This window comes from Numenius arquata, chromosome W, assembly GCF_964106895.1.
Source record: "Numenius arquata chromosome W, bNumArq3.hap1.1, whole genome shotgun sequence".
Lineage (NCBI taxonomy): Eukaryota > Metazoa > Chordata > Aves > Charadriiformes > Scolopacidae > Numenius > Numenius arquata.
This window is the reverse complement of record NC_133615.1, coordinates 10,184,347-10,198,020: the sequence shown is the minus strand read 5'-3', so window position 1 is coordinate 10,198,020 and position 13,674 is coordinate 10,184,347. Positions and strand designations below refer to the sequence as shown.

The following is a 13,674-nucleotide window of genomic DNA, read 5'->3' as shown; positions in this document are numbered from 1 at the left end:
ATGTACGTTTAAGCATAGCACTTGTACTATACCTCAAGGCATATCCTTGTATATTCAGTTGTTCAGTAAGGCATGAACATAAGGTACGCCTTTTCCCACAGCTGGGTCACTAGTTAGGGGCATTCCTCTGTTTTTTAACTTTTTGTCAAAATTAACAGTAGGTTCCAAAGCTGCTGTTGGGAAGAAAAAAAGTGAAAGGGAGAAGGCCACCAATGATTGACAGATTACAGAAAACATGATTACAGCAATCGCATTTCTTAAGAAAACCAGGCTAAAAGGATGAGCTGACCTAACCTGTTGTTTTAGCCATGTGCAGCATTGAAATGAATGGATTAATTAGGAGAAATGTTTGCTGTCCAGAAACATTAGTCTGAAATAGTTGATCTGTAATTCTTCAAAATTTTAGGTGATAACCTTAGGTGTCTGTAATTTAAATTTTGGAAAAGACTTCAAAGCATTGTCACAGAATCACATGGGGTTGGAAGGGACCTCTGGAGATTATCTAGTCCAACCCCCCTGCCAAAGCAGGTCACCCAGAGCAGGTTGCACAGGAACGTGTCCAGGCGGGTTTTGAATGTCTCCGGAGAAGGAGACTCCACCACCTCCCTGGGCAGCCTATTCCAGTGCTCTGCCACCCTCAAAGTGAAGAAGTTCCTCCTCATGTTTAGGTGGAACTTCTTATATTCAAGTTTGTGCCCATTTCCTCTTGTCCTGTCCCTGGGCACCACTGAAAAAAGACTGGCCCCATCCTCTTGACACCCACCCTTTAAGTATTTATAAGCATTGATCAGATCTCTTCTCTTCTCTTCTCTTCTCTTCTCTTCTCTTCTCTTCTCTTCTCTTCTCTTCTCTGACCCAAGTCCCTCAGCCTTTCCTCGTAAGGGAGATGCTCCAGGCCCCTAATCATCTTTGTAGCCCTCTGCTGTACCCTCTCCAGCAGTTGCCTGTCCTTCTTGAACTGGGGAGCCCAGAACTGGACACAGTGCTCCAGATGGGGCTTCACCAGGGCAGAGTAGAGGGGGAGGATAACCTCTCTCAGCCTGCTGGTCACACTCTTCCTGATGCACCCCAGGATGCCATTGGCCTTCTTGGCCACAAGGGCACATTGTTGGCTCATGGTCATCCTATTGTCCAGCAGGACTTCTAGGTCTTTCTCCTCAGAGGTGCTCTCCAGCAAGTCAGCTCCCAACCTGTACTGGTGCATGGGGTTATTTCTCCCTAGGTGCAGGACCCTACATCTTTTTTGAAGATCATCAGGTTCCTCTCTGCCCAGCTCTGCAGCCTGTCTAGGTCTCGCTGTATGGCAGCACAGCCCTCCGGTGTGTCAACGACCCCTCCCAGTTTTGTATCGTCAGCAAACTTGCTGAGGGTACATTCCATCCCCTCATCCGGGTCATTGATGAATATATTGAAGAGGACTGGACCCAGTACTGACCCCTGGGGGACTCCACTTGTTACAGACCTCCAACTAGATTCTGTGCCACTGATCGCGACCCTCTGAGCTCTGTCTTTCAGCCAGTTTTCAATCCACCTCACTGTCCATTCCTCTAATCCACACTTCCTAAGCTTACCTATGAGGATGCTGTGGGAGACTCTGTCAAAAGCCTTGCTGAAGTTGAGGTAGACAACATCCACCGCCCTCCCCTCATCTATCCAACCAGTCCTGCCATCATAGAAGGCTATCAGGTTAGTTAGACATGATTTCCCCTTGGTGAATCTGTGTTGACTACTTCTGATAGCTTTCTTTTCCTCCATATGCTTTGAGATGACGCCCAGAACAAGTCGTTCCATCACCTTTCCAGGGATGGAGGTGAGGCTGACTGGCCTGTAGTTTCCCAGGTCTTCCTCCTTGCCCTTTTTGAAGACTGGAGTGACATTGGCTTCCCTCCAGTCCTCAGGCACCTCGCTTGTCCTCCAGTATCTCCTTAATCTAGAGGAATATGATTACTAAATGTTTCTGGAATCTGAATTTAGGTGTAGTGAATCACCAATGACTTTTGCAAAACTTCTATAAACTAACAACTTAACAAATTGGTTGTTTGAGTGTTGCAATAGAATGTGGGTTTTTTACCTTTTCAGTGTTAAGAATTTTTCTACAGTTTTTTTAACATATTTTTATTGGACGAGGGAAAGGCTGTTGATATTGTATACCTGGACTTTCGAAAAGCATTCGATACTGTCCCCCATACAAGTCTTGTGGAAAAACTGGCTTCACATGGCCTGGATGAGCATACGATCCGCTGGGTCAAGCAATGGCTGACTGGAAGGTCCCAAAGAGCGGTGCTCAATGGATTTAAATCCAGCTGGCGGCCGGTCACAAGTGGTGTGCCTCAGGGCTCAGTGTTAGGACCATTTCTGTTTAATGTCTTTATTGATGATCTCGACAAGGACATAGGGTGTATCATCAGCAAGTTCGCAGATGACACCAAGCTAAGCAGGAGTGTTGATTCCCAGGAGGATAGGGAAGCTCTACAGAGAGACCTAGAGAGATTGGATCATTGGGCCAACATCAATGGCATGAGTTTCAACAAGGGCAAGTGCCAGGTTCTGCACTTGGGCCACAATAACCCCAAGCAGCGCTACAGGCTTGGGGAAGTGTGGTTGGAAAGCTGCCTGGAAGAAAGAGACCTGGGGGTTCTAATTGACAAGCAGCTGAATATGAGCCAGCAGTGTGCCCAGGTGGCCAAGAAAGCCAACGGCATCCTGGCTTGTATTAGAAATAGCGTGACCAGCAGAAGTAGGGAGGTGATTGTCCCCCTGTACTCAGCACTGGTGAGGCCACACCTCGAGTATTGTGTCCAGTTTTGGGCACCTCAATTCAAGAGAGATATCGAGGTGCTGGAGCGAGTGCAGAGGAGGGCAATGAAGCTGGTGAAGGGCCTGGAGCATAAGTCGTATGAAGAGCGGTTGAAGGAGCTGGGACTGTTTAGTATGAGGAAGAGGAGGCTGAGGGGAGACCTCATCACTCTCTACAACTACTTGAAAGGACACTGTAGAGAGGTTGGTGCTGGTCTCTTCGCACAGGTAATTAATGACAGAACAAGAGGGAATGGCTTCAAGCTCCAGCAGGGTAGGTTTAGACTGAACATTAGGAAAGAATTTTTCACAGAAAGAGTGGTTGGGCATTGGAACAGGCTGCCCAGGGAGGGGGTTGAGTCACCATCCCTGGATGTGTTTAAGAGACGTTTAGATGTGGTGTTGGGGGATATGGTGTAGGGGAGAACTTTGTAGTGTAGGGTAGGTGGTTGGACTCGATGATCCCAAGGGTCTCTTCCAACCTGGATGATTCTATGATTCTATGATTCTATCTGTAGAGAAGGAATTCTGATATGTGGGTGTGAAGCATTTTGCTTTGTTTTCTAACAAATAGAAGTAGTTGCGTTACCAAAGACATGCCTCTGTTTTTGTTATAACCATATGCTAACTAAAATGTTTGCTTCCTGCTAATGTTCTTACTGTGTGAGAAAATAGTCACTGAGCTGATAGTGATAAGGGTGGGATAACAAGTAGTTAATCACTTCAAGGTTCTCTCATATGTCAAAGTATATACTCCTATACCAATTAAGACAGAGCTGTGGTGACTTCAAAGGACATCCTTCTCCTCAAGAAGTTGGCAAACTTAAAGTAAACTTTTACTGTCCTGAAATGACTCAATACCTTAAAAGGATAATGTGAGGAAGGGTATCCCTACCCAAACGATCACCGAGGAGCTCACGCCTGCGCAGAACTGTTTTGCCGATGCTGTAAAATTTAATATGCATGTGCAAAAGGGCTATTTGGTCATCCTAATGAATATGTAAGCCTAGGTGGAGTTATGAATTAGGTAGGCAGAATAATGAGAATCTTTTGTGTATAAATAACGGGTGAATGTCCCCAGTAAGGTGTGCTAGATTTGTGGATTTACACCTAGCACCCGATGTCAAATAAAGCAATATCTCCTCTCTAAACTGCTTCTGGTTTTGAGAGCCTTTGTTTTAGGTAACAGTTTTTGTCGACCCAGATGAGACTTTGCATATAGGCTTGGAGTTTGACTGCTTCTCATCGCTGTGGGGAAATCACAAGTGGAACTCCAGCACGCACTGGACTCCAGGGACTTCCCTGGTGATTCCCCGTCAGGTGGTGAGTAACCAGCTGAACAACAAGTTGAGATATTGCATGGTAAGATGATAACCCTCCCACCCCCCCCGAGTAAATCGTACCTGAAAGGGTACGTGTTGGTGGGTTATAATTGATATTTGCAGCTGCTGGGTTGGTTTATTTCCTGCGCTTGTACGGTGAAGACTGGAGCAGGAAAAGGGTTGGAATAATGAGAAATGTGTCATCATCCCAGGAAGGGGGTATTGCAAAGGCTTCTCCCATAGGATGTATTTTGAAGCACTGGGGAAAATTTGGGAGAGATCCCCTAATGTGAAAGAAATTAATTTAATATTGTAATCAATGGTGGCCTGTATATGTGTTGGAAGATCAGGAAAAATGGCCAAAGAATGGCATGTTAAAATATAATATTATAGAATCATAGAATGGTTTGGGTTGGAAGGGACCTTAAATATCATCGAGTTCCAACCCCCCTGCCATGGGCCTGGACACCTCCCACTAGAGCAGGTTGCTCAAAGCCCCATCCAGCCTGGCCTTAAACACTTCCAGGGATGGGGCATCCACAACTTCTCTGGGCAACCTGTTCCAGCGTCTCGCCACCCTCACGGGAAAGAATTTCTTCCTCATATCCAGTCTAAATCTCCCCTCTTCCAATTTAAAACCGTTCCCCCTCGTCCTATTGCTGTGCTCCCCCTTTAGGTATTGGAAGGCTGCTATAAGGTCTCCCTGGAGCCTTCTCTTCTCCAGGATGAACAGCCCCAACTCCCTCAGCCTGTCCTCATAGGAGACATGCTCCAGTCCTCTGATCATCTTCGTGGCCCTCCACTGGACTTGTTCCAACAGGTCCATGTCCTTCCTGTGCTGAGGACTCCAGAGCTGGACACAGTACTCCAGGTGGGGTATCACCAGAGCAGAGTAGAGGGGCAGAATGATCTCCCTCAACCTGCTGGTCACACTTCTCTTGATGCAGCCCAGGATGCATTTGGCTTTCTGGGCTGCCAGCACACATTGCCGACTCATGTTGAGCTTCTCATCCACCAACACCCCCAAGTCCTTCTCCTCAGGGCTGCTCTCCAGCCATTCTCCGCCCAACCTGTATTTGTGACTGGGATTGCCACGTCCCAGGTGCAGGACCTTGCACTTGGCTTGGTTGAACCTCATGAGGTTTGCACGAGCCCACCTCTCAAGCCTTTCCAGGTCCCTCTGGATGGCATCCCTTCCCTCCAGCATGTCGACCGCTCCACACAGCTTGGTGTCATCAGCAAACTTGCTGAGGGTGCACTCTATCCCGCTGTCCATGTCACTGACAAAGATGTTAAATAGCACTGGTCCCAGTACTGACCCTTGAGGAACGCCATTCATCACTGGCTTCCACTTGGACATTGAGCCATTGACCACAACCCTTTGAATGCGGCCATCTAGCCAGTTTCTGATCCACCGAGTGATTACAATTACTATATTGCAATTAATATTGTTTTGTAGAAGGGAAAGTAAATGGGATGAAGTTCCCTATGTTGATTTATTTTTCACGTTGAGAAATGACTATAAGAGCAGAAAAGATTGTGGTTTAATGGTAACAGGTAATAATGTGGTGGCATAAGAACAGGAGTATGGGAAATCAAGATCATTGTAGTGATGTTGTTCAGCTTGTAGTACTGGCAAAAGGTGTAATAAATATATAGAGGAGGATGAAGTAGAAGAGGAAGATAGTCAGTTGCTGGTGGCACCACCGAGAGAGGAAAGAAGGAGAGAAGTTGAGGAAGTGACAGGATGGGCAGCATTATAGTCCTGTGGCTGGTTGTACTTGGCAAGTGGGGGGAGCGGTGCTCTAGGCTCCTTTGAGACAAGCGGTAGGACCTGCAGGGGAACCCGTGTGAGTGAAAATACCGTTTTCTGTAGCAGATTTAAAAGCTTGGAAGGAAATGTCAGGAATTTATAGAGTCAATCCAGACATAAGAAAGAAGTTACAGAGATTAGAAGGGGAAGCAATAAATAAATTGTTAGAGACTTCTTGGAAAGCGTATAACAATAGGCAAGAGAAGGAGAAACATAGATGGGGTAGAGAGCAAGTGAGGAATGCATGATTGTTAGTGGCAGCTATTGCAGAAAGGAATCAGCGAGGAAGGAAATGGAATGGGAATAGAAGGGATCGGAGTATAGGGGAAAGAGATGGGAATCTTCGCCCCACTCTGGAAAGGGATCAGTGTGCATTGTGTAGACGAAAAGGACACTGGAAGAGAGAATGTCCCCAGAATAGATTTCAGAAATCATTTCCCCAAAGCACAGAAAATCCCAGGGTAGCATAGTTACTTACTTTGGATCAGGATTCTCAGTGATGGGGACCAGGGAAAAACTCAAAGGTGCCCCCAACAGAACCCCTGGTTACCCTGAAGTTGGGGAATGAAAGAGTAGAATTTTTAGTCGATGCAGGAGCAGCATGCTCTCTTTTTAATTCTTGTAAAGGAAAATTAAGCAGTCTATTGTTGATGCCACAGGGAATAGAGAAATAAGGCCTTTCTTTCAACCTATGAAATGCAGATATGGATACTGAGTTTTTATGCATAAGTTCCTGTATGTACCCGATTGCCCTATACCATTATTGGGAAGAGATTTATTAAGTAAACTTAATGCTCAAATTGTATTTGAAGATAATCATATCCATGTGCAAATACCAGAAGAAAAAGCATTGGAGGCACAAGTTTTCTTATTCCAGCAAAACAAAGATGTGCAAACATCTACAGTCCCCAAGGAAGTGATGAACACAGTGACTCTTCTTTGTGCTTTACCTTTGGTGTGAAGGTAGTGCAGTTTCTTGTGCTTTCAGGCAGGGTTTTTAAAGTAGTAGTCATTCTTCCCTACACTAAGCAATTTTTTATCATGTTTTTCTATGTCTATCTGTCTGTGGATGACATTGATCTGATACAGAACTTGCATTGAGAATATGAGGAAAAGTATGAGCCTTAATATTTGTCTGTCTTCTTGTCTCCCTGCCCTTTGTTTACTGAATGCGTCCAGAATAACAGAAGATGAAGAGACTTCTCATTGAGCATGAAAGAAAAAATATTTTGTTTCACTTCAGTGTTTATTTTAACCAGGTCTCAAATCAGACTATACTTCTGTTTTGTTTTTCAGTGTTATAACTGGAAGTGCTTCTCCTATATTTGAGGAAGAACAAATTGGTGATTGGATGGTGGATTAATAAGTAGCCATTATATTACAAGAGTAAGAAGATATTTTGGGAGTTGGGAAGAACCGGATTTTCACCCTAGTCTAGCAGCTTTGCTGCTCACTTAAACACAGATGAATGAAGACCCCATTTGGAAAATCGCCAGGTCAGCGGTCCAGAGCTGATGCAGGTGAGGTGTTATTGTTTTGTTTGTTGTTTTTTAGTGGGTAAAAAAATGCCCTTATTTTATAGATTTTCTTATGTACTCATGGCTTTATGAAGGTGTTACTGTTTGTGGTTGTGGGGGCTTTTTGTCTTTTTTTTTTTTTTAAGATAAGAATTATTGCTTTCATTCTAGAAACTGGAATTGAAAGGATATACATAAATTTAATTAAACTGTAGAGACTTACATATAAGAAGTTGTACTGGTTTTGGCTGGCATAGAGTTAAATTTATTCATAGTAGCTTGCAGGATGCTATGTTTTGGATTTGTGCTGAAAACAGTGTTGATAATACAGGGATGTTTTAGTTATTGCTGAACAGTGCTTACACAGTGTCAAGGACTTCTCTCTTTCTCATGCTGCCCCTCCCCCTGCAGCTAGTAGGCTGGGAGTGCACAAGAAGTTGAGAGGGTACACAGCCGGGACACCTTACCCCAACTGACCAAAGGGATATTCCTTATCATAGACTAACACTTTAGGGGGGAAAATTTCTCTTTTGCTCATCTCAGAAGGGCTGGAAAATAAACAGTAATGTATTCACCATATATTTATAACTTGCTGTAAAATTTTTAATGATTTTATAGAAATTGATCAGATAGTAATTGTGAAAGAGCATCTCTCAAAAACACTTCAGAAAGGTTTTTCTAAATATACACAGAGATTATTGCTACATTGTGTGTTTTGTAAATTTAAATAATTAGTCAAAGTATTTAAAAGTATTATTTATTTGAAGAAACTCAAAATATGAGTAACCACTTAGCCTTTTATGACTGATTAGGCTAATTCGAAGTTTTGCAGCTTGATAGACTAATGAATGTCAGTAAATCTTGTGGACTCTGTAGTAAGGCTTATCAGCAATGACGCAACAAAAAATCAAGCTACCAGTCAAGAATCGTTCTGTATGCTGGTATTTGGTCTTGTATAAACTAAGCCAGACTGTTTTAGCTGTGCATTGTTTAGACTAGCGTGCAGGACAGGGAATAGAAATTATCAACTGCAAGTTAAAAATTCTACAGTCCAGCATTTTGTGGATGAAAATGTTGAAAGTGAATGCTGTTCGTTCATTCCTCTGTTTAATTATTTGCTTTTTAGTTGAACTTAGCTGAGTAATGTAGCTTTCTTTGTAGTTGTTTTCTTCTGGAATTACTTCGTGTTCTTTGGTGGGGGGAAATGATGCCCCTCAAACCAGGACAACTGTAAAACTCACTAGTGACCTGCACAGTGAAAAACTTTGTAGACAAATGGTGCAGCACATCATCTAACCCTGACCATCGTTTATTGGTGCTTTCCAATCTCATGGAATCAAATCATTTTCATATAAAATTGGGAAAGCTCAATTAATTTTTAAAATACCCAAGTGATAGTCCATTATGGTGCTTTTAAATACTCAATTCATTCAGAATTGGATATTGGAAGATTTTCCTTGAAACCTTTTGGTTTCAAAACCAGACTTCAAAAGCATTTTTATTTGTGACTAGCTTGAATTAATGCTAGTTTGCTATCACTCATTTGAAACATCTAGCAATTTCAAAGATAGTTCCTAAAAGCATTTTTAATAAATAGTTTTAAAGAAGAAACCCAGTGCAGAGTTTTAGACATTTGCTTTAGTGACTTCATTCAGCCAACTGATATGATATCTTCTTGATACCACCAGAGTATTTCTGGAAGGAGAATTTATGTGTAATAGAAAAGAAAGTAGGCTTTGACCTGGTACTTAATATCACTATGGTTGACTTCTAAACATTAGCTGGGTACTGTGAGAGTTCAAAAAAATTCCATTGTTATTTTATTATATTTTATACTATAATTGGCACCTTCATTTTGCACCATGCAAAATCATTGACACTCGAATTTCTTTAGATGCCATTTTTGCTTTTTAATATCCCTACACAACAGTTGATATTTAGGTCTTTTTTTCTATATGAGGTTTTTTTTAATCTTAACTGAGGAGTCCTTACTTTATCCTCATGTCTGATTAATGTAGTATCACTGTCTTTTCGATACACGTCTCCAAGTCTCATACATTTGGTCAGTCTCAACTCTTGACATAGTTAGTCATTGTCTAGACTTGAGTGTTGCCAGATTCCAATATCTGGATATATATTCTTGAATATATATATATTCTGACTTTGCTGTTGTTGCTGCTTCTGCTGGTTATATTTCATGGGCTGTGGGTAGTTGGCCTTTATTGAGTTTTGAAAAAAAAATTATATGGTGATGGAATTACCTGCTGTATGTTTCCTAATTATAGATGCATATTAGGAAAGAGTGTACCAGGTAGCCATTATTAGGGGACTCATAACCAACTCTATAATCTTTTTGTGTGCGTGTATTGGGGTTTTTATTATGTAGCAATTAACATCATACAGCTCAAAAATGAGTATTCTCACCCAGGGTTAAATTTCCTTGAGGTATTACAGAGGTTTCACAATCTGACTATAACCCAGAATATGCATTCTCCACAAACCCACAACGCCTAAGAAGGCTTGTGTTTCCTTATTTGTTAGTAGCTGGGGACATAGCTGTTATTTTGTTAATCACATCCATTGGGTCTGGTGACATCCATCTTGCCATTAATTCCCAAGAACTGGATCTCTCATGCAAAATTGCCATTCAAAAGAATCTTGAACACTTACCTTTCTTGAAAACTACTTCTGCTGTACTACCCCACACGATGATGTCATCAATGTATTGCAGGTGTTCTGGAGCTCCACCCTTCTCCAGTGCAGTCTGGATCAGTCCATGGCAAGTAGCAGGGCTGTGTTTTCATCCCTGGGGCAGTCGATTCCAGGTGTACTGGGCACCCCTCCAGGTGAAAGCAAACTGGGGCCTGCACTCTGCTGCTAAAGGAATAGAGAAAAAGGCATTAGCAATGTCAATTGTAGCATCCCACTTGGCTGCCTTTGACTCCATTCATATTGCAGTTCTAGCATGTCTGGCACAGCAGCACTCAGTGGGGGTGTGACTTCATTCAGGCCACGATAGTCTACTGTTAGCCGCCAGTCTCCGTCAGACTTGCGCACTGGCCATATCGGGCTGTTAAAGGGTGAGCGAGTCTTGCTGATCACTCCTTGGCTCTCTAGGTGAGGAATCAGGTTCTGGATGGGAATCAGGGAGACTCAGTTGGTGGGATACTGTGGTCAATGCACCATGGAAGTAGCACTTGGCACCTGCTGTTCTTTAACCCTCAGCAGTCCCACCACAGAAGGGTCATTTGAGAGGCCAGGTAAGGTGGTGTCCTCGGCTGAGCAACACAGGACTAACTTCTTTTCTAATACTTGGGAGAACTCTACTTTTGGAAGGCTGAAGCGTCTGAATTTGTGAAAATATTTACTTTATAGCCAGCCAGGCTCTGTGGGATTCAAGGTTTCAATGTTTTTGAGTCTTGCCAGGTGCAAGGACGAGGAGGAGCAAGGCCTGGCCATTTGACCCAGGCTGGCCAACAGGAGTATTTCACACTATGAACATCACATTCAATATAAATTAGAAAAATTTGCTGCATAGCTCTCTCTCCCTTGATGGCGGCGGGTCCAGAGAACTCCTTGCCCCGGTGCTGGACCCCTGAGGCCTTCCCTTCCTCCCGAAGCCATTGCGCTCGCAGTGTCTGACATTTGCTGTCCCTGCTGAGAGTGCACAGCTTCCTACTGATAGAATTGGCTGAGTATAATCCTTGTATATCTTATATCAGTATTGGGATTAATACTGGTTCTTTAGTATTATTGTTAATTATTTAGTCTTATCCTATTAAATCTATTTATATTTCAACCCTTGTTTTTCCTTGTTTTTCTCCGATTCCCCTTCCTGGGTGGGGAGGGGTCATCGGGTGATAGAATAATTGTCTAAATGACAATAAATTGTTATGGGTTTTTCAAACCATAACAGGTAGACAGCTGTGTAATGTCCTCAGTCTCTACAGCTGCTATACCAAAAGGCCACCAATACCCTTTGGGGTCTTTGAAGTACCCTCTCTTGAGGAAGTCTATGCCAAGGATGCACAGAGCATCTGGGCCAGTCACAACAGGGTGCTTCTCCCATTTTATTCCCAGTTAGGCTCACTTCAGCCTCCAGTACAGTCAGTTCTTGAGACCCACCTGTCACTCCCGAAATAGTAACGGATTCTGCCCCTTATGCTTCGTGGCAACAGGGTACACACTGTGCACCAGTGTCCACCAGGGCTTTATACTTTTGTGGCTCTAATGTGCCAGGCCATCGAATCCACACTGTCCAATAAACTTGGTTGTCCCTCTCCTCTTCCTGGCTGGAGGCAGGGCCCCTCTAATACTGAGCATAGTAATTGCAATTGCAAAACAGATGGGTTCACGCAGCATTTGTAGCTGTCAACAAATGGGTTCGTACTCTGACTGAAGTACCGCTGACCGGAGACTGGAGGAACCATCCTCGTGCCTGTAAGTCAGTGGTAGGTCTTCTGTCCCATTTTCTCATGTCCTCTCCACAATCATGCAGGTAAAACCACAGGGCACCTCATGACATGTTCCATTTCTCTTGAGCCGGTCTTGTAGGAGGGTGTCTTCTCCTAATGGCTGCAGTGCGAGTCCATGCAGGGGAAGAGTGGGATCTTTTCTCCATCCTGGACATTTTTTTATACAGTTTTTCAAGTAATTTATTGGTTTTCTCTGTCATTTTTTTTCCATGGCTGCAATGCAAGGTGGACAAGAAAGACTGTCTTCATACTGTCGTACTTTGTTAGCCACTTAATTTACAGTTTGAGTATTGGCATCAGATCCTCCCAAGACCGTTGTTGACAATGTGTGGGAATACATCAGTGGTGTGTTCTGCACAAACTTCTGCAACATAGGTCGTTGGCATGGCATTTCATCAGGGTCTACGTTCACTCGCCAGTCACCATAAATCACCTCTCGTACAGCCAGTTCTCTCAGGTACTTTATACCTTTTTTCATGCTGATCCATTTGCTTGGACGGCATTCGATATCATCCTTAAAGGGATACCTGCCCTTTACAGCTGACACCAGTCGCCTCCAGAGACTGAGAGTCTTTGTCTTCTTCCCAATCGCTTTATCAATACCTCTGTCTTTGGCCGGGTTTCCCAACTGCCTGGCTTCTCTAATGTCTAAATCTATGGTATCAGCCCCATTATCCCAGTATCGGAGCAACCAGGAGATAAGTGTCTCACCTTCAAGTCCTTTCTCATATTTCACAAGTCCTTCATAGCGAAGGATTTAACAATTACCTCTGTGTCTGATTCCTCCTCCTGTGCTGACGCTGCCCGAGAAGGACTCTCTCCCTGATCTGCTTGAGAATGACCCTTTCCTGGGTCTGCTTTAGAAGGACCCCCTCCCGGATCTTTGTCAGAAGAATTCTCTCCCATGTCATCTGACTTGAGCTGGTCTTTGTCATGAGGGAAAGGGAGATGATCTGACTTTTTTTGCATCCTAGTCACAGGGGCGACTTGTGCCGGTATTGATGGAGTTGGCGTAGCAGCAGTACTCGTTGGAGCAGCTGGAGTAGTGGCAGGGCTCGTTGTTGAGGCTGGAATAGTGGCAGTGGTCATTGTCAGATTTAAAGTAGTGGTGGTGATCATTGTTGAAGCTGGAAGTAGCTCATGCTGGTCTGGGCTGCGGAGTGACTTGCAGGTTTTGAGTAGCAGCAGTGCATGTCATATAACACCTGCTCCTGCACCGATATTTAATAAGAAACCACCCCTGCAACTTATGCAGGACAATCTATAATAAAATATTGATTTGGGGGAAGTAACAATCATTTTTGAAATCCCCTAGCTCTGGTGGTGTCAATTTGGCATAAGCATAAAAGGGCGAAGTAAACTTTCCCAAGATAAAATTGAAAGTGTAATTAGTAATAGAATCTACTAGGTGATGCCCAAGTTGTGCAGGTAAATCACAGCCCAGCAAATCACAGTATAGATTAGTATCAAACACCATAGCAGAATAGAACGTTTCACCCACTGCAAACAAACAAAAAGAACAAATAAATTATACAATATGTACAGCAGTTTAGACAGAATTGTATCAACTAACTTTAAACAAAGCCCTATAAAGGCATGATATAACATTTCTGATTCCTCCTCCTGAGCTGATACTGCCTGAGAAGGACCCTCTTCCTGATCTGCTTTAGAAGGACAATCTCACTTGAGCTGGTCTTTGGTATAAGGCCCATGAACTGACCTTTTTTTCTTCCTGGACACAGGGGTGACTC

General features: G+C 43.5%; 1 protein-coding gene across 2 annotated transcripts in view; it reads left to right on the top strand.

Moving 5' to 3' along the window:
• The window catches only part of LOC141476624 (spindlin-Z), a 107,319-nt gene that overhangs the window by 56,126 nt on the left and 37,519 nt on the right, over positions 1-13,674 (top strand). For both annotated transcript variants that reach the window (XM_074165398.1, XM_074165399.1), the window contains one exon: positions 7,228-7,451. In XM_074165398.1, coding sequence (XP_074021499.1) covers positions 7,400-7,451 — 52 coding nt within the window. In that variant the 5' untranslated portion in view covers positions 7,228-7,399. The remainder of the gene's footprint in view (positions 1-7,227; positions 7,452-13,674) is intronic.